The 25000-nt window shown below is 49.5% G+C and overlaps 1 protein-coding gene across 1 annotated transcript in view; it reads right to left on the reverse strand.

Moving 5' to 3' along the window:
- Nucleotides 1–25000, reverse strand: part of LOC142988701 (neuropilin-1a-like) — a 41446-nt gene that overhangs the window by 4178 nt on the left and 12268 nt on the right. The window contains exons 3-11 of the mRNA XM_076137937.1: nucleotides 21239–21420; nucleotides 15382–15609; nucleotides 13706–13876; nucleotides 11885–12051; nucleotides 5336–5491; nucleotides 5053–5197; nucleotides 2671–2846; nucleotides 2406–2561; nucleotides 405–549 (exon numbers count right to left, since the gene is read on the reverse strand). Of these exons, the coding sequence (XP_075994052.1) occupies nucleotides 405–549; nucleotides 2406–2561; nucleotides 2671–2846; nucleotides 5053–5197; nucleotides 5336–5491; nucleotides 11885–12051; nucleotides 13706–13876; nucleotides 15382–15609; nucleotides 21239–21420 (1526 nt within the window). The remainder of the gene's footprint in view (nucleotides 1–404; nucleotides 550–2405; nucleotides 2562–2670; nucleotides 2847–5052; nucleotides 5198–5335; nucleotides 5492–11884; nucleotides 12052–13705; nucleotides 13877–15381; nucleotides 15610–21238; nucleotides 21421–25000) is intronic.

The raw sequence follows: 25000 nt of genomic DNA on the forward strand, positions 1-25000 counted from the left end.
GCAACCAGATACTCAAACCCGCCTAAAGCGTCTCCCTCCTTCCCTCCTCCCTCCCTCCCTCCCTCCTCCCTCCCTCCCTCCATGTGCTCCTCCCTAACCTAACCTACTGTGAGAGGTCGACTCTCCCCCTGACACACACACACACACACACCATCCAGCTCTGACCACTGCAGCAGTAGAGATAGTCTCCTGCCCTGGCATGTGCCAGACTTTCATGTGCTCTCCTCCGCCTCTTCCTCCTCTGTACAACAAACATGAGCGATAAGCAGGCTGAAGACCGTTTGATGGTGACCGATTGATCGTGTCTGCATCACAGTAGGTAAGCAGCCGTCTGCGTGTTCACAGGCCGGTCAGAAGCCTCAGCCGTACGTCTTCTACTTCCTGTTCTCTGAGACGGGACTCACCCTCCAGCTCACAGCCCAGCAGCTCCAGCCTCAGGCCCAGGCCCTCGTTGGTGGCTCTCTCTGGGTAGATCCTGATGAAGCGGGTCAGCAGGGGACCCAGGGACCGCAGCTCCGGGGTGTCGTGGTTCTGGTTCCCTGCAAATATCTGAAACACACGCACACACACACACACAAACACACACACGCCGCTTGGTCAGGATCAAAATGTAATCAAGACCTTGAAATTCAATTTTAAACAAAGTCTGAGCTCCATTCTGAGATGAGAGGAGAGTGAAGCCTCTGGTGAGCTTCAGTCACTAATCTGATTTAAGATCTTTAATCTGATTGAAGATGTTTTTCAGGGCCTGTGGACAAAAGTGACATCGTTTGGGCGAAAAATTGGAGAAATGCGTAGAAAATCCACTTCTTTTTTCCCCCCCCGCTTCGTGCCGCAACTGTTTTAACTCTGCCGTCGCTCATCACCCTCAGAGTCGGTGGCAGAGTGCAACCATCTGTCGCCTGAGCAGAGCCAAACAAACAGAGGCGCAGTGTTCTGATGTCTGATCAGACGAGCGGGCTGAGCAGATAAGAGACCGGAGCAGGGAGGAGGAGGAGGAGGAGGAAGAAGAGGAGGAGGAGGAAGGATGAAACCCTGGCAGAGGCCAGGAAATCAGGACCAGAGTTCCTCCTTTCAGATTTCCCCACGCAGATGAAAGCGGTTACGCTCACACCGGGACAGCAACACACTCCGAACACACTCCATACACACTCCTTACACACTCCCAACACACTCCCTCCTGCTCAAACCGCCAAGGTTTCCTCACGCCGAGTCCATCAAAGGCTCAGTGCAGCATTAGGGATGCAGATATGATGTGACCGTGTGTGTGTGTGTGTGTGTGTGTGTGTGTGTGTGTGTGTGTGGTCGGGCTCTTACAAGGAACACACACGGATTGACGATGAGAACACACACGTCTGAATCATCCCTTTGTCTTGTCGAGATGACTGGAAACCGTGGAAACGATAAAAATGTGTGTGAGTGTTTTGATTTGATAATATATGACAGATATGTTCACTTTTGGGTGAAACTTTCTGCTGCTGACACAATCACACACACGCACACACACACGCACACGCACACGCACACACACACGCACACGCACACACGCACACACACACACACACACACACACACTGTGTGTTCAGAAATGCGGTTAGAACTGCTGAATACCAGCAGCACAGAAATGTGTCTGATCGGCTGCAATGTTAAAACTGTTGCCAAAGCCTGCAGGTAACCACGGCAACGATAAAGATACTGTATACAAAACTCACATGCAAACAAGTGTGTGTGAGAGAGAGAGACAGAGAGAGAGCGAGAGAGAGGGAGAGGGAGAAAGAGACAGAGAGAGAGAGAGAGAGAGAGAGAGAGAGAGGGAGAGAGAGAGAGGGAGAGAGAGAGAGAGAGAGAGAGAGAGAGAGAGAGAGAATTAATCATACATAAATTCCACATACATACAAGTGCCTCTTTGTGCTTTTGTATAGACTGTATGTGCTCGATTACAAATGTATATATGTGTCTACGTGTGTGTGTGTGTGTGTGTGTGTGTGTGTGTGTGTTTGAGCTGCCCAGGCCTCACTAAGACTTCCTGTCCTGCCTTTTGAAGCGACTTTTACATGAGGAGACAGGAAACAGGAGGGCTCATCTTAGACATGCGTCTGCACTAAATCAGCGTGTGTGAGTGTGTGTGTGTGTGTGTGTGTGTGTGTGTGTGTGTGTGTGTGTGTGTGCGCGGTTGACCCCCCCGTCCTCCGCCGGCCATCTGGAACGCATTGCCGAGGACGCTGCGCCAACGGGGGCCGCAGGAGCACAGGAAGCGGAGAGACGAGGGAGAAACGCACACTTCCTCCCGGATCAGGAAGAGGGTGAACTAAATCAGCCAGAAGGTTTTGGATCTTAAGATTCTTCCACCCTAACCCACCTATCAATCAAACTAGGTGGTAGCAGTCTGATCTGATCTGACCCACCTTGGGCTTGGTGGTGTTGTCCTCCTTGATCACGGTCCACTCTTCTCCGTCCAGACTGTGTCCCACCTTGAACCTCTTCATGAAGACGTTCCTGTCGCGGTGCTTCCCCCCCTGGATCACCACGCCGCTCAGCAGCTTCTCCTGGACCAGATCCACCTGCAGGGAGGGAGGGAGGGAGGGAGGGAGGGAGGGAGACAGGTGAGCTCTATCATCGCCTTTCCACCGTATGGACGTTGAGAGACGACGGCGGCGGCTCGTGTCCCACCTGCAGCCACTCGTTCCTGAAGGGCTGCTTGGTCTGCTGCTGCGTCCAGCCCGACCGCCCCGTCAGCAGGCGAGAGTTCTCCGCCACCCAGCCGCGGTCGGCGTAGGACGAGGCGCTGATCTGGGCGTCTGTGATCAGACCCGACACCATCCCCAGCATACCTGAACATGGATAGTCTGCAGAGAGAGAGAGAGAGAGAGAGAGAGAGAGAGAGAGAGCGATGAAGAGAGGAGATCTCCTTCTCGTCCTGACTTTTATCTCCCGTTTCCTTTGATGGCGCCTGGATGCAGCTTCAGTGTGTGAAGCTTCACAGACACATTGATCAGGTCTGTGCGGAGCTCTTGGTTAGCGGATCACGCTCTTGTTTCACTAATGATCTTTGCCTCTGAGCTTCAGAAGCTTCAAGGCTGCAGTGAAGTCAGTGAGGCAAAGTGATTCAATACCAAGTTTCTGTGCGTTTGATCTGAGACAGGAAGATTAGACAAGTCATTTCCTGTTTGAGCGTATCAGAAGTCAACACAGTATTAAGTTCTGGCGAGACTTTAACCCATTACTTCCTCTACTAGCACATGTCTGTCACAACTCCCTGCTTTAGTTTGGATACGAGCCGCGGCAAAACTTCCATTCATTCATCATTAAAGTCAATTAAGAGGCCAAACATGAAACCTTTCTCTGTGTTGCGTTTCTGCGGCGAGCTGAGGACTTCTGACGGGCGTTTCATTACTCCTGGACACGCCGCACGCCGTGTAACAACCGTGTTTATCCTCCGCAGAGCAAAAGCAAAACCTGATAAAAACACAGTCAATTATGTGTTCACTGCAGGCCGAGGCGAAGCTATTAGGGAAAACAACAGACGGCCAAACTCTGCGTCTCACACAGCGGCTCCTGTGTGGATGTGATGTCATCGGCTTTTACAACTACACCGACCTTCTTTATGTAGACGCCGGCGGGTGCATGTGTTCCCGGGTTTATACGTCCTCGTGAGGGCTTTAAAGTAAAACCCTCTGTGAGCTCTTTAAAGGAAAACCTACGAACAATCTGGATCAGATTTAGGCTGCGATGAGGAAAAGAAAAGCTTGTGGATGTAGAGGAGGACGAGTGTATCTGTTTGTGGTAATCGCTTCATTCTTCATCGCTTCAACACCTGCGTGCCACACACACACACAGGCAGTCACACACACGTGGTTTCCCGGCCGTGTCATTATATTCCTTAATGCTGTCTAGCACTCTATTGCCTGTTCTGGTGTGAGTAAGTGCCTAATATCTCCTTTATGGAACTCCCCCACTGAGAATTGCTTGTAGCACATCAACGCCTTGGGTTTATATAATGTTAGAGGATGAGTAATGAGGCGGCGTGATTCTCCCGCTCAGCTCTGTAATGAATAACCGCGTCCTTCTGTGGGAGTTTGCGTTTGGAAGCAGTGATTATTTAAAATCAGCCGAGAGCTGCGGGAGGTTTCTCATCCCGCAGCCAGAGAGAGGCTGCTTGATTCACCGGGCGCAAACGTGAGAAGATGTTATTACAGCCAGAGTCTGTCAAACTGAGCCACACACACACACACACACACACACACACACACACACACACACACGGCCAGAGCCAAACACAGGTAAATGAATAAGGCCGAGCTGCCAGGCTGGCCGCTATCTGTTTGAGACGACGGCGCCTGAATGCCTCGTTTGTCTCCGGCTTTATCTCCTTTTGTGACGAATTAAAGTCCTTCTCTGTGAGATAATTGTGCCAGCGGAGCCGCGGCGCCGAGCTGCAGAAACATTACACACACCTCTGAGGGTCCATTCTGAAATCGCTGCGACACTTTAATGCACAAAAACACACACACACACACACAGTTTCACATCCAATGTTGCTGACAGCATCGCCGCTGTGCACACTGAATGGAAATCTCACTACTCTTCACAGGTGCGTTGGTTTGTTCAAATGTGTGACAGATTTAATGAGATGTGTTTCAGAAATGGACGACCTCACTCAATAACAACCAGGTTCAATAAGCAAAACGCATCCGATTGAAAACTAAGGAGGTGATGCAGATTCATGAGAAATGCAGTTAAGTACCGTGAGCTTCCTGTGTGTGTGTGTGTGTGTGTGTTGTGTACCAATGCTATTTTACAGCTGCAATCTTCAAAACCCTAACAAGCAATCAGCAAGCTGCAAAATCCCTCCACCGCGCTCATGTGCTTAATGTGTGTGTGTGTGTGTGTGTGTGTGTGTGTGTGTGTGTGTGTGTATGTGCTCCATTAAGAGTATATGCAACTTTAACGGCCCCCCGTGGGGACACTTGGCTTCACCACCAGGAGCCTGTATGAATGAACGTGCAGAGCGAGCAGAGGGGTCGGAGAGGCGGGGAGGCGGAGTCTCTGTACCTGAGGTCCTGCAGCCGTACACCTCGAAGCGCATGCAGATGCCTGTCTCCCAGCTCATGGGGCGGATGCGGATGTAGCGGGTCAGGGTCTTCTTGGGCAGAGTGGAGCGGGCCTCGTCTGTCGGGTTGTGATTCCCCTGAAAGATCTGGAATCAGAGAGAGATAATTAGAGCGACACACGGACCTGTTCACCTTCTGGGTCAGAACCTTTTGATTTGTTTGACTGGACTCTTTCCCCAGTGTGCCTGGTTCCTCATCAGCATGTGAGTCCTGAGCTTGTTTACCTTCTGCCTGGATCCCTCCTTCACCGTCACCCAGTCCTCTCCGTTAGAGCTCAGGTCCACCTTGTACGAGCGGACGTAGTAGTGCTTTTTGGTCTCCTTGGAGATGGCCCCCTGCGTCCCGATGGCCGTGACGAAGCGGAGGAATCCCAAGTCCACCTGGGAACGCAGAGACACGGAGAGACGGGTTTGGTTTCAGAGTTAGAGAATCGGATCTGTGGCTCCGGAGAGACGCTCGCTCTTATTCGACAGCACCTCCGTCCTCCTGCCGCGCAGCTGAAGACGTTACGGGAACGTCGCACAATGTGGGCCGCTCGTAAACTGCTGACACGTGCTGTAAGCATTAAGTGGCCTCCTCAATCAGGTCCTCCACTTCAGGCCGGCCACATGAAGCGCTGACAGCTGGGATGGACTTTAAAAGCCTCTCCAACATTTTTCCGTGTAAAGTCAATAGCACTTTCTGCTTTAAAGACGATTTGCAATAATGGAGACGCAGACGTGACGGTTCAGCGGAACTCCTGCTTGTAAACACGGCAGCCAGGGATTCAAACCTGCAACCACACACTGAACACATTTCCTCATTACCTATACAACCATCTATTACTCACACCTCAGGGGGGAATGGGTTCTTTTAATTCTGAGCAGTGGAGTCATGACGCGCATGGCAGTCCAGACAGTGTGTGTGTGTGTGTGTGTGTGTGTGTGTGTGTGTGTGTGTGAGAGAGAGAGACAGAACCAGCTCAGACCAATGTTATACCAGCTTTGTCCAACCGCATTATCACATGACTACTGTGTGACCCCTGTGTGTGTGTGTGTGTGTGTGTGTGTGTGTGTGTGTGTGTGTGTGTGTATAACCCCTCAGGTTAAGAGGTTATTATGTTAGACCAACACCAGACTGCATGAGAGCAAAGGGCTGTGAGCAAATAAAGGCTAAATGCATTACAAGAGCACCAGAGAGAGAGAGAGAGAGAGAGACAGGGAGAGAGAGAGAGAGAGAGACAGGGAGAGAGAGATAGAGAGACAGGGAGAGAGAGATAGAGAGAGAGAGAGAGAGAGACAGGGAGAGAGAGAGCGAGAGAGAGAGAGAGAGAGAGACAGGGAGAGAGAGAGAGAGAGAGAGACAGGGAGAGAGAGAGAGAGAGAGACAGGGAGAGAGAGATAGAGAGACAGGGAGAGAGAGATAGAGAGAGAGAGAGAGAGAGACAGGGAGAGAGAGAGCGAGAGAGAGAGAGAGAGAGAGAGACAGGGAGAGAGAGAGAGAGAGAGAGAGACAGGGAGAGAGAGAGACGTTGAGAGAGAGAGACAGGGAGAGAGAGATAGAGAGAGAGCGAGAGAGAGACAGGGAGAGAGAGAGAGAGAGAGAGCAAGAGAGAGAGAGAGAGAGAGAGAGGGCGAGACAGAGAGCGAGAGACAGACAGACAGACAGACAGACAGACAGACAGACAGACAGACAGACAGACAAAGACATTGACCCCTTTCTACGTTGCTGCAACACAACCGTGCCCACTGAGTGTTCAGGTTCTCAGTCTGATCGTCCTGTGTGGTAAACAAGCAGAGCCGCAGTGTGAAACAGAAACAAACTCTCAACATTCTCTTCCACTTCCACTTCAGTTCAGAGGAGATTCTTAAACTCGAACTCGTCAGTGAAGCTTTGAGAGAAACTGTGACATCATCCAACTTTACTTTTCATCATTTCTCTCTTTGAAATTCTGATCTAAGGGCCCAATAACAGATAAAACCACTCATTTCATTTTTATCTGGCAACGCAGCAGCCGCAGCCGAGGCCCTTCACGGTGTGTGTGTGTATGTGTGTGTGTGTGTGTGTGTGTGTGTGTGTGTGTGTGTGTGTGTGTGTGTGTGCAAGAGAAGAAGCTGTATTAAAGAGATTGTAATCATCAAAGGGAGCAGCGGTGATGACATGAAGCCGCACACTGCTGCTGTTTTTAAATCAGAAAATTTCTCATGGAAACGTTCCCTGAAAAATACTCAAACTTATCTCAAATTAAGTGCGCTTCACCCAAATCTCACGCTCTTTCCATTCCCGGCGTGTGAAATGGAGTTTGTTTCCGCGGCGGCGTGTTTCATGCGGCGGCCATCAATCTGACTCCCGTTTCATCCCGCTGAAACAAAAACGAATTATTTCGAGAGGGGAAAATGTTTTATCTGTCGCACGGCGCAAAAATACATCCAGCGCCGGGATACGTGGGACGCCTGTAATGAAACGCCGTGTAATTATACTGCCACCGAGTTGCCGCGGTGATAGATACATGGGAGGGAAGCGGAGGCTGTTATTTAGCCGCTACCGCCGCTCGGAGCTTTTTCAGGGAGAAGGGAGGGAAAATAGCAAGCGGCGGGTTTGTGTGGGCCGCCTGAGTGACAGGGAGACCCCTGGGAAACGCTGTTCTGTGGGACTGCTGGGCCACGTTCCCAAATAACTCCTCATCCACATTCCCCAGAGGAGGAGGAGGAGGAGGAGGAAGAAGGCTTCACACCTCCTAAACACGCCTCGACACTGTGCGACATAAATATACACAAGCTTTTGTTGTGACTTAAGATTAGACGCTTTACTTTGTTTATCCCATCATGCAACAGCTTAGCGCCAAAAAAAACTGCAACCGGGAGTCTAAAGGTAAACACCATTTATAAAAAGCGACACCACTCACAAAATGATTAATATTGGCAAATTAAAATGTACGGCGTGGAGGGAAGCAGGAGAATGTGACAAAACAAACTGTTGAAGCGTGATGCATCAGGAGTTTGAGACCCGCTTGGCTGTTTGCCTGCTCCTCTCGGCAAACTCTTCATTTATTCTGAGCGACACAGAGTTTGACAGCAGCAAACGTTTGAGACACCCGAGACGATCGGTAACAAATGTCTGTTTTTGCTGCGAGTCCCTCAGAATCAAAGCATTCAGTCTTCAGAGCTGAACGGATCCTGAAGGCACCGCGGGGCGATTACTCTCTCCTGACTTCACCTCCGTGCATCGACACGGGAGCTGCTGCTTCTGCAGCGAGGCCAGCAGCGGGGCATTGTGGGAAGTGAGGCGAGGTCAGAGGTTGATAGTGATGAATACCAGTAAAACCAGCTGTTACCAACCTACACTTCCTGTTTTGTTTTCAGCCTTTTCTGTCTCTTAGCAACACATCTCATAAACGCATTGATACTGATACTTTGGACACGATCTGGAGTAATGATCACTTTTCAACACATAAAGGCCACGCCCATTTGCACCCAACATGATTTTTGTACTGTTAGTACTTTTATAGCTCCTCCTACAATGATTGGCTCCTCCCACAAACGTTTGTAGCTCCTCCTACAAGTTTTAGCCTTTTATTCATTAAAAAGGGCCGCATCTAGTTTGTCCTGAGTCCGCAGTGGAAATCTGCCGTCAATAACTGCATTTGATTGAACATGATTCACATTAATAATGAAATATGGAAAGTTACAGATGAAAAGCTTCAGTAGCTTAAGTTTGTTGTCTGGAGTCGCAGTTGTGACATCACATGACAGAGAGACGTGATGACTTCATGTTTCATGCCAAAGAAAACAGTCACACAGAGTTTAATAAGAAAGGAAACAATGCAGGAAGGGGAGGGGGCTCAAAGGTGGGGGGGGGTCATATTCAAAGTGCAGCTAAATGGGATTTAACAAAAGCTTCTGTACTTCCTGCCAAAACAGGAAATTGCTTCCACGGTGAGAGGGAAAAAAAAAAAGCCTCCGTCACTCAAATGTGGGGGCAGATTTGACCGTTTTGTTTTGTTTTTTTGAAGAAAGCGCTGCACTGCTGAGGGAACGACCACTCGCTCTCACTGCTGCAAAGGAAACCAGATCCCACCGCTGCTGAGAGAGTGACAGGAACCTGAATGCAGCGTTTAGGTGCTTATGTACCTGCCAGGAGACATGGAAACTACTCAGTAAGAATTTAGATCTTTCCTTAGATACTAAGAAAGAGCAATGACCTAATTAGATCTACAGTCTCTCTCTCTCTCACTCTCTTTCTCTCTCTCTCGATGAAGAAATTAGATCTTTGAATAACGCGGCACAAAGACACTCAACAGGCTTTCATGGAATCATGAACGTGCATCCATGGAGCGCCAGATTGGAAGTCTGAGGCGTTCATGTGTCTGATTTGTGTGGAGGTTCGTCTCAGTTATTGACACTTCCGGGGGTTTGGAAGATCACTGTGGCATTCCTGTGAGATCCTTTAAGAGTCTCTCGGGGGATCTTTTGTTTTTTTGCCTTCCCTGTCCCGGCTTCCATGACACACACTGCGCTCACACAAGACGGTGGAAATGTGTTCTCCAGATGCACGCCGCTGAGCTCTTCCTGGTGCCGTCAAAGACATCCCCAAGACAAACGCCGTGCGTCTATAAATACTTGAAGTCAGGAGGGGAAGGAAGCCTTTCCTGGGCTTACATCACAGTTTTCAATAACAAGTCAATTACTTCAATACCTCCCTGGTGCCGCGGCAACAACGGCTCATTCTGACTCCAGCAATTCATGCAGATGTGTGTGATTCCTGCAACGCAAACTACTTGATTTCCTGAATGAGATCTGTGTTTTTTATACTCCTCCTTTTATTGAGTTTTTAGTATTTGTACTTGTATTTACTCTTATTTATTTACTCGTATTTCCAGTCTATCCAGATTTAAACATCTGGCCTCAATGGGGTCCATTCATGCGACACTGTGTGCCATTGATCGTGTTTCTTGCCACGACTAATGAATGTAAAGACTCTAGTTTGAGCTCTTCTTCACTGAACTGACAATGTTTTCCATCCTTTTCCTTCCTACTTTGGAACGTTCCCCGTGTGTGTGGAGTCAGACGGGGCGGGGCAGAGAGAGCCGAGCGCCCGCCCGTGCTTTAAACTGTGATTACACTCCATTTTCACAAATCAAAGTACGCTTGCTCTGAGTGACAGACGCTCTAAATCCACGTCTTCATTTCCTCCGCCAGCGTTTTCCTCTACGGGAAGAATCGCCTCATGCCGCAATTACACAACTCCTCATGTATACAGGAACGCCACAGGATCCAATTAATAATGTATGCGGCTTAATCGCATTTTTGCCTTTAATCGCAGAGAGGACTCAACACTCACAGGAGTATTGAGTCGTCCCTCCCACGCCGGCCCCCACAGAGCCCAAACCCTCTGTGCAGGCGCCTCCACCAACCAGTAGGAGTCGCTATTGCAGGAGGAGAGATCCCCTCCGCTGGCTTCCACTCACACAGAAGCAGCAGCATCATGTGTGTCTGAGATATCAACAACCACGGGCGAACAAAGGCTGCTGGGTAATTCAACTGCTGAACAGTTAAAGCACACTTCTGATCCCCACTTGTATAAAAGGAGACACTGCAAATATCCCATAAAGTTATGAAAGGAGTCACAAGAGTAAACGGTGATTACAGATTTACCCTAATGGCCAGATAATGAGCTGGGTCTGTCGCGCCATCCAGGCTGACACGGGGTAACGTCACCTCGGCAACGTTATGAATAGCGACCTGAAAATAGTATCAATAGAACATAAATGTCTCTAAATGAATAATAGGCGTGTTTGCAGAGGAGGAGGCAGGCATGCATGAATTAACTAAGTCATAATTTTCTTCTCAAGTAAGATGAATGAAAAGCCGTGGGCGAGCCGCGCCGCGCCGACTTGGCCGCGCAACACACTTAATCAAATAAAATGGAAAAATTCTCCTCACAAAAACCAGCAGTCATAACTCAAACGCCTCGCCGAGTCGGGCCGAGCAACAGCGCCGCTTTCTGAGGCTATAAATCAAAGTGGCACAGGGACGGTCTGCTGTTCCTACAGGAGGGAACGTGCCAACAACGCTTTGCTTCAACACCACCAGAACACACACACACACACACACACAGCACAGTGGGTAGCAGTAGCCTCTAGCTTTCCCTGAGCAGGAAGAAGGCGGCTGAGGGGAGGTCGCTGGTGCAAATCCCATGACAGAAGAGCAGAATGTGTCTGGACAAAGACGTGATCTGAGTCCGTCTATGTTCAAAGTCACAGTGTGTAAACATTAAAGCCACTGTTACAGACTGAACATTCTATTTTAAGGCATCTTGACTGACATCAAGGGGCATTCAGACACTCTCCACATATAAAACCATTAACCTCAATTAAATCTCTGTCCTTCGTACCCACAGGGCTCTCAGCTGAGTCCCCAGACAGACAACACACTGTCTCAGCCCGTCCCCGGGTCCAGAGGAGCGCCGACGCCTTCTTCCCCGCCCACTTCCTCTTTCAACCCAACCACAGGAAGGATGAAGGGGGTCCGGCATTGTGAGACTTCCTCTATGAGTTCCTGTCCCGCACAATAGGACAGTGCAGACCCCCCCCCCCCCCCCCCCCCACACACACACACACACACCTCCACCAGTGAAGACAGATGCCGGTGGTCTGTCAGACAGATGTGAGACAAATCCTCATGTGAGACACGAGCGAGCGTCTTCATACACGTTAGGAACACGCCAGGAAATCTGCCGGTTGCCTAAAAGCGTCACGTCAGAACCTCTAGACTGAGAGAAGGAAGGTGTCTGACCTGGACCCACTGCCGGACGGTGTCGTCTGAGGGCGTCCACCCGTTCTCCTCGTAGTTGAGCCTGGAGCGCTCAGGGGCCCAGTTGTCGTTGTACTGGGACGAGGCGCTGATCCGTTCCTGGGGGATTTCCCGCGACTCCAAACCCAGCGGCTCCATACAAGCAAAGTCTGTCAACACACACACACACACACACACACAACTTCAATGAGTCAAGTGAACAAAAGCCACAGCTGGTTACTTCATCTGAGGAGAAACAGTACATAACAATAGACGGGCTTCTGACGACAGAGACTTTGTGGGAAGGAGAAATTCGTCACAGCTGAATTTTGCCCGGCAACAGAGAAAAAGACAAACAAAATCAAAACAAAACGAAATGGAAACCACCTGACAAGTCCACAAGCCACAGAAAGAAGCAATTCAATTAAGATGTAAAAATGAAAATAAAAGCTCAATCAAAGGAGGAGGAGGAGGCTGAAGAAACGTCTCTGTTCACTCATCTCAGTCTAACTTTTAATGTGCATCTGTAAAGTCTCCGTCTCCGCCCCCCGCTGGGCCGTCAGTCGCCTTCATAAACGACCCCCTGCTGGGCCGGCGTTATAGGGCGCTTTATGATGAGGTTCAGAGTGGGGTCACCGCCCACCACACACACACACACACACACACACACACACACACACACTGCGGTTTGACGTGCTCTCCTCTGGGCTGAGAAAACTCCAACATGCCTTCAAAACAACATTTAGAAGAAGGCGACTCAGGGGCCACGGTGTGTCGGCTCTGTAACAGCAGGGGGCCCAGGGAAGGAAGAGGGAGGGGGACAAAAGGAGGGGAAACGTGTGTGTGTATGTGTGTGTGTGTGTGAGCGTGGGAGGATTGTCTGGAGACACGAGGTCTGCCAGACTGACACAAACACACACGTCCTTCCAAGTTCCACAAATAAGTTATGAGACCATTTGCTTGCGACATCGCTGAAAAGGTCGCGAGACGCTTTGGTGCTGGTCGTCAATATTTTACGTCGTGATGATTTTCAGGTCAGATCGTTCCAAATGAACGCACGCAGACACACACTGAGTTAACTTCCTCTAAATGGCACTGGGAGGTTGCACTCGTCTGCTCCACACTCCTTCCCTTTGCTCTCCGTCCTGATTTCTATTCAGGACACAGCCGATCCTGGCCCACAGCTCAGGCTCAGCTCAGGGGGGGGGGGGGGGCAAACTTCACCCCCCCTCTCTGTTCCTCCACTTCACCAGCTCAAAGAAAGAGGACTTAAACCGATGCCCCGGCGATGGTACGGCTGATCAAAGGCTTGGCTGGAATCCATTAATGATGGTCAGGACACAGAGGGGAGCCGACCATAAATTCACCTCAGGAGGTGCGTTTGATTGCTCTGAAGCTGTCAGCGGGGGCGAGGAGCAGCAGAATGGGAGCTTTAGCTGAGATCGTACAGGGGGCCGAAGCCAAGTTTGGTTTAGAAATCTGTTTAAATAGAAGAAAGGAGTGATTGTGCGCCTTGTGGAGAGGACAGTGTGGTTTAGTTTAGTAAGGAGCTTTAATTCAATACGCTGAGCTCAGCTGGGGGTCTGCAGGGAGGAGGAACGCTGCCTTTACTTCCTCTTCCCCTGTCAGCACCAGAACTGCAGTCATTGAACCAGTTTGAGCTCTGAATCTGGGGTTCCTGACCTGCAGGGTGAAGCTGGAGAACGGCGCTAAATTTGGTTTCATGCAACCTTCAACTTCAGCATGTGTTGAAGCAAAACCTCTCTTTCTCTCCCTCAGACTCACACACACACACTCACACACACACACACGAGGGCTGCTCACCCTCGTCCGTGTGTCCCGGCGGGAGTCTCCGCTCTCGGATGGTGTAGTTGGCGGAGAATCCCTCTTTGGTGATGGCGCCGTCGGTGGTGATGGTCATGGACAGGATGCCGGTGTTGGAGATCACTCGACCCGGGGAGGTTTGACCGCAGTACCTGCCGATGTGAGGACCCACTGAGAGGGAGGGGGGGGAGGGAGGGAGGACAGGGAGGGAGGGAGAGAGGGAGGAAGGATGGGAGAGAGAGAGGGGAAAAAGGAGAGGAGAGAGAAGTGGGAGGCGATGTCATTTAGGCATCTACATGAAAACACGTTTACATGCATGAGTTCATAGAAATAGAATCATTGTAAACACACACACACACACACACAGATCACGTGAGTGTAGAGGGCCTGGCCGGTGCGACGTGCTGGCAGAGCTGTAAAGTGTGTGTTACTGTCCGCCCTGTGTCCCTCACGTCCCTACACCAGTCCCCCCCCTTCCCTCCCATCCCAGGCGGAGCCGCTGGCAAGGCGGCGGCCATTGTGGGCAACGTGGCAACCCTGCTTGGCCCGTGCCGAGGTACGCCGTCCTCGCCCGCTCTCTACGCGACTAATTGGACAACAATGGAGGCTGAGACGTGGCGGGCGGAGGAGGGAGGAGTGAGAACAGAGGGGAGGGCAGGTTGAGTTGTCGTCGTCGTCGTCCATACGAGACCCAAATGTAGTCGGCGAGGGAACAAAGCCACGAGCTGGGAAACGTTCCCTCCATCCAGTCAGCAGACGGACGGGTTTCAAGAAGAAGTCATCGTTTGGGAACTTTTTTAATTGAGTATTGATTGGGAACTGCTGAGCCGGTGAGAGTTTGGAGGAAGTGACATCGATCCTTAGAGCAGAGAGACAGAAGAGGTTTTTGTGTGACGGACAAAAGCAAATCAAAAGTGGAAAAAGCGGCGGCATCATTGCTTCCTCGCCTTTTCTGTTTGTATCCAGTATCAGGGGAGGAATCAGGGACAGGATGTGAAGGATGGACGCCCCAGCACAGCGGGACTTCTTATAGCTCGTCTTCATCACTCTGCTCTCCCCACCTGCAGGGGAGCCATCTATCCTCTCGCCCTCCTCCTACCTCGCTCCCTCGCTCCCTCCTCTTCCACCTCCGCTCGCCTCCAATGCCAATCTGTTTTCCGTCAACATCAGCGGAGGCGCAGGCTTCTAATCTTCTCTCCCTCCTCGTCGTCGTCGTCTTCGTCTCCTCCGCCTGCTTCCTCCGTTCGTCCCGTTTCTACCTGAGGAGGAGCTGTCCCCTTCTCTCCTTCATCACTCCTTCGCAGCTTCATCATTTTTCATTCTGTCACGCTCTCTCCTCCACTTTCCTGTCTGGCTGCTGGATCTATTTTTAGTTTATTTTGACCTGGTTTCTATTTCATTTCAGTCACCATAGGAAGGAGTTTGTGTCTATGAATGGAGTTTAGACTTACTTCAGTATCTTAACATTTGATTTCGTTCATTTGGACTCATTTCTGTAATTCTATTCGGAGTGATGACCACAGACGACCGTCGTCCGGGCAACCTGTGCATCATAATCATGCCTCCCTATGCCTCACTGTAGCGTATTGAGTGATTGATCTCATGTAGTCTCAGTGTAAAGCTTGCGTTTATGTTAATGAGGCCCCTCCCGGCCGAGCCCAGGCGTTCTTCCTCACCTGCGGGGAGTCCGTCCCAGATCTCCAGCCAGTCGTATCGGCACAGGGCTCCCGGCGGCGGCGTGGTGTCGGGCTCCAGGTTGAAACTGTTGAAATCCATCACGATCTCCGTCATCTTGAGGGCGAAGATCATGAAGGTGCATTCCAGGTTGTTGGGGTATTTCTCTGGGAAGCCCGGCGTCTGGATGAGACCGGCGGGAGCAGAGAAGTTCCTGGAACATTCTGTACCTGAGTGATAAAGAGACGCTGATGAGCTTTTAAAGTGTCGCCCGGCTGTTTTGGCAGAGTGACTAATTGTGAGCCGTGACAGATGGGGAGTGTGAGTGTCAGAGGGCAAAGAGAGGTCACGGCTCACTGAAGGAAGATTAGAATGGAATGAAGACATTCTCACAGTATACATTCTCACAGTATAAACACAGGAAGCAGGCAGAAGATCTGACCGGACTCACTAAGACAACACAACCTTTGTGTTATTGACAAACTCATGTCATCCCCCTCCAATCAGACAACCCAACCCCCCCCGCCCCGCCCCCACCCCCCTGCTCTGATTGGTTCCCAGGCCGGAGCCGGCGCTCTGTCTGCGTCCTTTGTTTTGACTGGAGCGGCTCGGTATTTATTGACTGTTGCAGACACTTGCAGGCTGTTTATGGAGACTCTTCATGGTCAACACACACACACACACACACACACACACACACACACACACACACACGAAACCACCACTAGCACATTACACACTGTTACTCTATCCTTGCCGACCACCGTCTCCCTCTCTCTCTCACTCCCTCCCTCCCTCCCTCTCTCTCTCTCTCACAGTCCCTCTCTCTCTCCCTTCCTTTCTGTCTCTCTCTCTCCCTGTCTCTCTCCCTCCCTCTCTGTCTCTCTCCAAGTGTCTCTCACTCCCTCCCTCTCTCACAGTCCCTCTCTCTCCCTCTCTGTCTGTCTCTGTGTCTGTCTCTCTCTCTGTCTCCCTCCCTCCCCCCCTCTCTCTCTCCCTCTCTCCCTTCTCCATATGCCTTCACTCTCTCTCTCTCTCTCTCCCTCTCTGATTTGGATAAACGATGGCAAACTTTAAAGTGAAAGCAGCGTCGGCTCCGGCTCTGTTTTGGACTGAGCTGCTCACATTAAAGCCTGAGTGAGTAAACTGTGCTGGCAGCTTCCATTCCACGCTCATTTGGCTCATTTCACATGATCAGCAAAAGCATATTTGTGGCCTCACTCGTATGAAAATATGCTGGGCTGATGAGGAAGAGGAGCTCGTTTACACGGCAGAACTCTCCGCGTTATGGAGCCGCTGTGTCTGCCCATACAGAGAGATTAGATCAACCTGCTTCCAGAACAAATCTACATTTCTTGCGCTAGCTGTGTAGATGCTGATGTTTCCAGTCACCGGGCGCTGATGGGGTTTGTGCACGCGCAACAAAAACAGGAAATGCAAGAATGACACAAGACACAGAGCCTCGAAAACATGAAGTTCATCAAGCCGGCGACTGAACCACATTAGACTCTTTTGTTTGCCTCGGCGAGGTCCATCACCAGCTGGAAGTGACAAAACAAGACGGATGATCGGTGAGGAGAGGGCGATTTGATTCGGCTCAGATGTTGTGGAAATGAGTGTCACATGTCAGAGAGGAGGCTGGAGGACACAGAATCACAAGACCAACGCTCCGGAATCAGGACATCTGGTTCTAGAAAATGGAGAGATGAGCGATATAAGGCTCTATCTCTCTCTCCCTTTCCCTCTCTCCCTTTCTCTCTCTCCCTCTCTCCCTCTCCATTACCAATCAGGCCTTTAAACATTGTGCTTTCTGCTCTCCTTCTCTTTCATTCATTACTATAAAGCGTTTTAATATCGACTCTCTCTTTCAATCCGTCTCTCCTGATCGATCCGTCTCTGAGTCCTGCTTGTGGTCCTGTGGCAGATTTGTTACTCTTACACACACACTGACTGTCTCTCGTTTGCTGCTGACTCGTCCTGATGGAAAGTGTGTGTGCTCGTGTCCGCTCACATCCTTCACACCTCGCCTGTCATAACGCCGCACCAGCGCCTTTACAAGACGGTGACTGATCTCTGAGAGCAGGAGGCTCCGGGCGCTGACGAGGGTCAACCACCGCTCAGAGGGAAAGCCAGTGTGTGTGTGTGTGTGTGTGTGTGTGTGTGTGTGTGTGTGTGTGTGGGTGTGTGTGTGTGTTGCCAGGCCAGATGTGACCTGCATGTTATGTGAGCATGCGTCTAAACATGAGGGTTCCAAACTCTCTTGTGAACACAGGCACACACACACACACACACACACACACACAGAGAACCCCATGCTGTTGACACAGGTGTTGTCATTAAAGGGTGACATGATGAATGGCGTGGAAGGATGAGCGCTGAGGGATGAGGCTTCCATCTTGCTCAGCTGGCACATAATTGAGTCGGTGTGTGTGTGTGTGTGTGTGTGTACATGTGTGCGTTAAGAAGATGCAATCATTTGTGAACATTGTGTATTCAACCTGGGAATGCTGCGTTTTTAGGATCAGAATTCCTGTTCAGGGGAAGAGAATGCGTTGTCTAAGTGCATCAGAACTCAGACTGACCCGTGACGCGACGCAGCGCTGCGGCGAACAGAAGCCGCTCTGACAGATGAAGACATCACGGACTCTGATTTCCGTGATGGCTGCAGTTCTTTAAGCGGCGGTGGGAATCTGATGGAGGAGCGGCGCTGAACAAACCCCTAATTTACTTCTAAACTTTAGGTCTGAGAGTGCAGGTTGAGTTATGAAAGCGATACTTCCTTTGATGCCCCGTCGCTCTCAGGCTCCTCCCCTCTATCCATCTTCCTCTCTTTTATCAGTGATCCTCCCCCCTCCCCCCGAAGCAGACCACGCACACATGTGTTTCTGGTTTGTAAACCTCCAATGAAAGGCAAGTCGGGGCAAATATAGTTTGGAGATCATTCATAAACGTTGGGCTGTGGGCTCTGTGGTCAGCAGAGGGCGGGCCGCTCGGTTTGGGGTGACGTGCCGGAGCTTTACGGCCCGGCATGCGTTAGTCCGCCGCCATCTTTAAGGCCAAAGGGAGCTCGCCATGTGAACGGAGGCGAAACACGTGGAAGAGAGGGACAAAGTGATCAGGTGACGATCAGGAGTGAAAACTGTCTTTGTTCCTTTCTCCAGCTGACATTTCCTGATTTCAGCCATCAATGAAAGCAAAGATCAGTTAGCAACGTCAGAACAGGCTGAACTCTGCGTGAACCATTTCAGATCAGTCGGGTATAAAACTTAACTCGCTTTCAGGCTCAATGTGTCAAATATCTGAGGTTAACCTTTGAGTTTGACCCAGATGTTTTGTTTCTAGTCAGCTTTAATGACCTGACACACTGATATTAGCATGATATTCTAGGATTAAAGGACAATATTGGTGAGACAGAAAAGGAAAAGCTCAGACAGAAGGTAGAGGAGGAGGAGGAGGAGGAGGAGGGAGGTCCCGGTTGAGTGAAAACCAGCAGCAGCATCATTTAGGAGAAAGATTCAGTAATGGATTTTAAATGTGGTGAAAAGGAGGGCGGGGGTGCGGGGGGATTACCTGAGCGAGTATAAGGGCTGTTTTTAACTGGTTAGAGAGGAGAAGACCTGTATTGAGGCCACCGCACAGACACAGAACACACACACACACACACACACACACACACAGACACACACACACACACACACACACACACACACACACGATGATGCCCTAGATTTGCTTCTGTGCCAGAGCATCCATCTCGTCTGCAGGTCACCCCTGGTGCCTCCAAGGACAAACAGCCCATTAGCTAAATGAGCCTGGGGTCCCATACACCTGTCTGCTTCACACACACACACACACACACACACACACACACACACACACACACACACACAGAGGCAGGAAGGCAAAGATAGACAGATGTATACATCCCCCGACATAAATGGAGACAGAAGGAAGACAAAACGCACTTGTGGAAAAGACGCTGACAGATACAATCAGAGCAGACTGAAAGACTGACACACACACACACACACACACACACACACATTCTGAAGCATCCATCCTCCAGCAGAGTGGAGACGGCGTCAGGACGTGTGCAACAACAACAGGAAGCAAACACAAGGCGGGACAGTAGCAGAGACGTGCAGACACACACACACACACACACACACACAGCCCCCCCCCCCCATGCTGACACACACACACACACACCAAATATCTCTCTTTATTCGCCCACTAACTGCAGTAACTGGAGGCTGAGTGCTGGTCTGATGACAGCTGCTTTGAATTTTCCATAATGAAACATCTCCGCTTTCTCGTGACCTTTCACCCTGGGACTGCTTATTATAATTACATTTGCTCAGTTTAATGGATGTGGAAGTTTATCGCTTTTCTCTCAAATCTAATTGGAAAGTGGTGAATGCTGTAAGTCAGAGAGTCCAACATCCACTGGCCTCTGTTTGGATACAGAAGGAGTAGGAAACAATAACAACGACCGCAGGGCAGCACGGCGGCTCGGCAGGAAGGTCTCGGGTTCAAATCCAGCTCGGACCGACTTCAGCGTACGCGTCCGCAATTTGTGTGTGCGGAGCTTGTGTTGTGTCTGCGTGGGTTTCCTCCCGCCTCCACAGGAATGGCCTGTAGGTGTGTATGGGAGTACGATGCTGCCGACATGTTCAGAGCTCCAGTCCCTTTGCCAGCACAACCACAGTGATGATGGTTCTGTCCATTTCAACATTTGTTTACCTACTGCCTCTGAATAGTCATTTGTGCCTCACGACAACAATACTGATGAGGTTATACTATTTAAACTGCTACTCAAGATGAACCAGTGGTACTAGACTAGACTTCTGCACACTTCCTGTAGTTGTTCATGTTCTAAAACGGGCACATAGATAAACTGCTGCAGCTCTCAATTCCATCGTTACAGATATCAGAGATCAAAGATGAAGAACCCCCCCCTCCCCCTGATTATCCTCAGTACGTGGAAGCACTGTCTTCAGAAGAGTCTGACAGAACGTTGACCTACTTCTACAGATTTATTACCTCGACCTTTTAATCGTCTCCTGTCATTCATCGCTCATTGCTCCAGTTTGCACCTGAAATGAGGTTCGGTGAGAGCAGCCTTCAAAGTTTTGGACTTTGTCAGACGTTCTTAGCCTGCAGAGGCTCCGGTATGAATCGGGCTCCTAACCTGCTCGTACCGCCGCGACTCATTTAAGTACAAAAGAGAGATTTGTCGATCCATTTATCATCGTGCACCACCACCACCACCGTGTTTTCCATCAGAGGCACACAGGGGGATTGGACCCGGGGCTATTCCTGGAACCTGATGTGATTCTGCCAATGGTTATTGCTCTCAGGGGTGCAAACAAAGAAAAAAAAAGGGTGATCTCAGGTAAAGACACGTTCCCTTATCATCATTTATCTCCGGTCCCCATTGGCAGAAATGCACGCGGTCGCAAGAGATTCAGCTCTTGGCGTCCGCTCAAGTGGACCCAGGGGAGCGAGCAAATACAAATCTAGGACATGGGAGCAAGGTTCCTTCCTGTTTATGTAGGTCTGTCCAGCTCGCGTACGCCCCAGTGGAGACGCTCACATCCTCCAGTGTTTATTTGAGTCTATTTGGTTTGTGTGCCAGGAAATAGAACAGCTTCGCTACACTTTCAATACTGTTGCATCATTCCATATACATCATGTACTCCTGAACCCAGTGCCTGTAGATGAAGGGCTGCAGGGACATTCAAGCCCTGAGGTAATAAAATAATACAATTCCAATAGTTAAGGTACATTCTTGGTCACTAACATTGTTTTGCTGTGAGTTGTTAGAACCTTTCCGGCCTTCCCTTTCACTTTGCTCACCTGTCTTGAAGACCTCGTAGCGAACAGAGAATCCTGCCCCGTGGGTCTCATAGTCAGACACAAACTTGATGAGGAGTCTGTTGCCGCTAGAGATGATTGGCGAGGGTGCGATCTTCCCACAGAACTTCCCCAACGTGGGAGAATCTTCATCCCCGCCATTGAGAATTTCCACATAGTCGTACCTTTGGACAGAGAGGAGGAGGAAGAATGAGGGTTAGGATCGAAGCTCAATTTTCAGAAAAACTATCACACACACCTGCGGATCACTACACACACCTGCACTACATATGTACGGCCCCTTTGTGTCACTCTTTGAGACTCTGAGTCGGTCTGAGTTCAGTCGGCTCGGCCTGACTGATCAGAGGAAGTGCAGTATGGATTGTGTGTGGCAGCCCAGATGAGCTGTGTGTGCTGAAATCAAGTGCCTGCTGGGAATATGGGCTGATGATGACTACATTAAGGAATAACTGACAGGAAAGAATGAGCGAGGAAGGCTTTCAGAGAGCCGCCAACAATGGAACATTAAGGTTAAAAAGCTCCGACGAAGCCAAAGTCTGTGATGATCCCTCGTAAAAAGAGCGACAGAAAAGACACATTGCCATATTTTGACATTTAAACAGACTTTTGTTTCAGCTGTTCCATCATTGTCAGGAGCAATCACATCACAACCCGACGACACACCCACATGAAAATGGTTTTGTGTTTGAGTTTGGCTCGTTTCCTTTAAAGCAATATGAAGCCAGCCAAACCAAACAAAGACGACACGAGGCAGCGAAAGGTTGAGCTCAGGCGCTAAAGCCCAAAGATGAATAATGAAAGATTTCCGTGAGCAGCAACACTGACAAATTGTGTTTCCCAAGCATTCTTTCATATTTCACCACATATGAACTGTGAGGCTGTGAGAGCAGCAGGAGCCCTCCAGAGCACCGCCAGCCTCCACGCATCCCACAATGCACCTGAGAGACTTCATCCATCTCTGCTGTCTGTGTGGACCTCCCACCTCTGCTGCTTCAGCTCATCATTTACTAACCAACACACCACTGTCCACCCACTGTCCCCTCTCCAGTGGCTCAAGTGGGCACCAACAAATCTTCAGAGACGGATTTATGTTGTGGTAAGTGGACGCAGTTTGGACGTGTGTGACAAAACAGAGCTCAGGTGTACTTTAAATGGAAATGTGTGTGTGTACTCCACTATTTTGTAGCATGCAGATTCACAAATCTCACACCAGAATGGACAAACTGTGTAAACTTTGTACCGATGTTCCTCCACACTGCAGTGCCTCTTCACATACTACAGATCAGACACATAATTATGATTCCACACTGCCAATAAATCTGATTTACTCTCTCTCTCTCCCTGTCTCTGTCTCTCTCTCTCTTCCTGTGTCTCTAAACTGAGAGCTCTGCGAGTGGAAAGTGTTGAATGTGACGGAAAAAAATCCCAACACTTGCATGGCTTCTTCCCAGTCTTCCTCCCAGCCGTTCTTTGTCGACGTGGTTGTCAGGTTGTTTAGTTTGCCTGTGGTATTCCTCCTTAGACACGATACTCACATTTGTCTTCTATTATCGCTGTAAAGCACTTTGTAACTTGTTTTGATAAGTGCTGCAGAAGTAAAGCACATTATCGACGTCTTGTTATACTGTACGAGGTTTCGGGCCTCTTGCTCTGGCAGCCAGCTGTGGAAACAACTGGGCTAGGCCAGCATTTCACGCCAAAAACCTGGTGAAATAGAATAACAGTGACTGTCTTAGATTCGCTGTTGAGGGACTCCTGAGCAAGGCATTCAACTGCAAAAATCAACTCTTTCTCTTCAGTCATCCTCCCGGCACAGTTCACCAGATTACAGAATATGTTGCAGGTTTCTAGTTGGGGACCTTTGGCAGTAAATCTGACCTCTAACCTCTGACCCCTGACCCCTGACCCGCCTGGTCGAAACGAGAAAGAGAGAGTTTTCCTGAGGGAGGTTGGCAGCTCCGATCACATGTGAGAATGTGTAGAATTGAAGGAATGCGAGCTGCTGTGCGTGTCGAATGAATCTCTGTGCAAACAATCAAAGCTGAACGAGAGAAGTACTCAGCTCCTGTACTCACACTGGCTGAGCATAAGACGACATCATCACCAGCCACGCTGAGATATCTGGGCACGCTTTGGCCGAATCCTCCGCCAGACAGTCTGATTATGTCAGTCTGGAGAAAGCCGCCTGATTTGCCTCACGGCTAACAATGTTAGCGCCCAGATATAGAGCTTGTTAAGGAGACTTTAAAGGATGAAAGGCTCTTCATGAGGAGAACATGGAGGATTTGTTTTTGCTCTATCTTGTCCAGACATCTTAATTTAAAGGGTCCCGTGTGTAAAAGGACTGAGTGGGAAAAACAGAGTGCAGGTAGACAGAGTTACATCAGCGCAGAAACACCAGACTGAGTGACGACAAAGACTTTCTCTGATTTTTTACGCATTCATTGTTGATAAATTTCATGTTTCTTGTTTGTCCAAGCTATTCCCTGATATATGTAAACAGAGGGGCAACTTTGAGTACTATTTTAAGGAAATTCACAGTTTTTTCAGAGTAACTACTGTGTGTTGTCGTCAGTCTCACACAGCAGAGGTTAGGTGAGTCAAATTAGCCAGCTAGCTACCTTGATAACTAGCAGTTTTGCAAAGTATACATAATAGACCTTATACTAGACATTATATGATACAAATACGCAAATAAAAAACTGCACAAACACTATCTAATGAGCCCATTATGACCACATTTGGGACGTAGCAATGCCCAGCTAGCAACTTAGCTTGTCCTTTAGCCGGCCTAAGCTAGTGACAAACTACTGATGTGTTTGAGGAGCCTTGTGATTATTTCAGCATATATTGTTTGATCATATTTCCTATATGTTGTGTAACCTGACAGCAGGAGTGTGTTAGTGCAGATGATTTTAAACTGCATCCTCTCACCGTCTGAATAATCTGCTGTAAACAAACACGACTTATTTACTTAAACTAAAATCAAACCGCTTGCATACTAATGCCACCGCTACACCGTCTGAATACATGAATACCAAATTAGATTCATAACCAACATCGACATTAGACAAAATAACTTTCCACACTGTCAAACATGCAGTAAATCACACACTGCTCTGTTTACACACGTTATCTATCAGCCGTGCTAACAGCTCAGGGCGTAAACAATGTTGGCTCGGTGGCTAAATCAAAGCGTTTGAGCCAGAGGTGTGCAGAATCTCTCTCTCTTTCGCTCGCTCTCTCGCACGCCCCTCTGGCCTCAGCTCCTGAGATGGGCTCGTGAAGTAAGAGCGAACATGGGGGGGAGAGAGAGAGAGAGATGGAGACGCACTGATGGAGAGAATCAGGGAGTCAAAAACGCAACTGCAAATGCCTTGCTCAGGCAAATGCCTTGCTCAAAGGGCCGAAGTGGTGCACCCATTCCCTTCTGGCTCATTCGATCAACCTCTAAAATGGACCAACAGTCACATTTATGTCTCCACAACAAAAACCCTGTGACGGCTTAACAATACTCTACATTTGTTATTGTAGGGTTAGAGAATCAGAATATTTGCATATGGATGTGGAACACCCACACACACACACACACACACATACACACACACACACACACTGGTAGACACCCGTGCTGATAGAGTGATGGTGTTTGCTGGTGGTTTGTGCAAAATCTGGATAAGAATTTAATGCCGAATCGATTTTTATAAGCAACAGCTACACGTTTTGGCAACTGACATGAGAACA

The sequence above is a fragment of the Genypterus blacodes genome, unplaced genomic scaffold, assembly GCF_046128005.1.
Source record: "Genypterus blacodes isolate CSIRO-AG114 ecotype Tasmania unplaced genomic scaffold, CSIRO-AGI_Gbla_v1 ptg000342l_1, whole genome shotgun sequence".
Taxonomy (NCBI): Eukaryota; Metazoa; Chordata; class Actinopteri; order Ophidiiformes; family Ophidiidae; genus Genypterus; species Genypterus blacodes.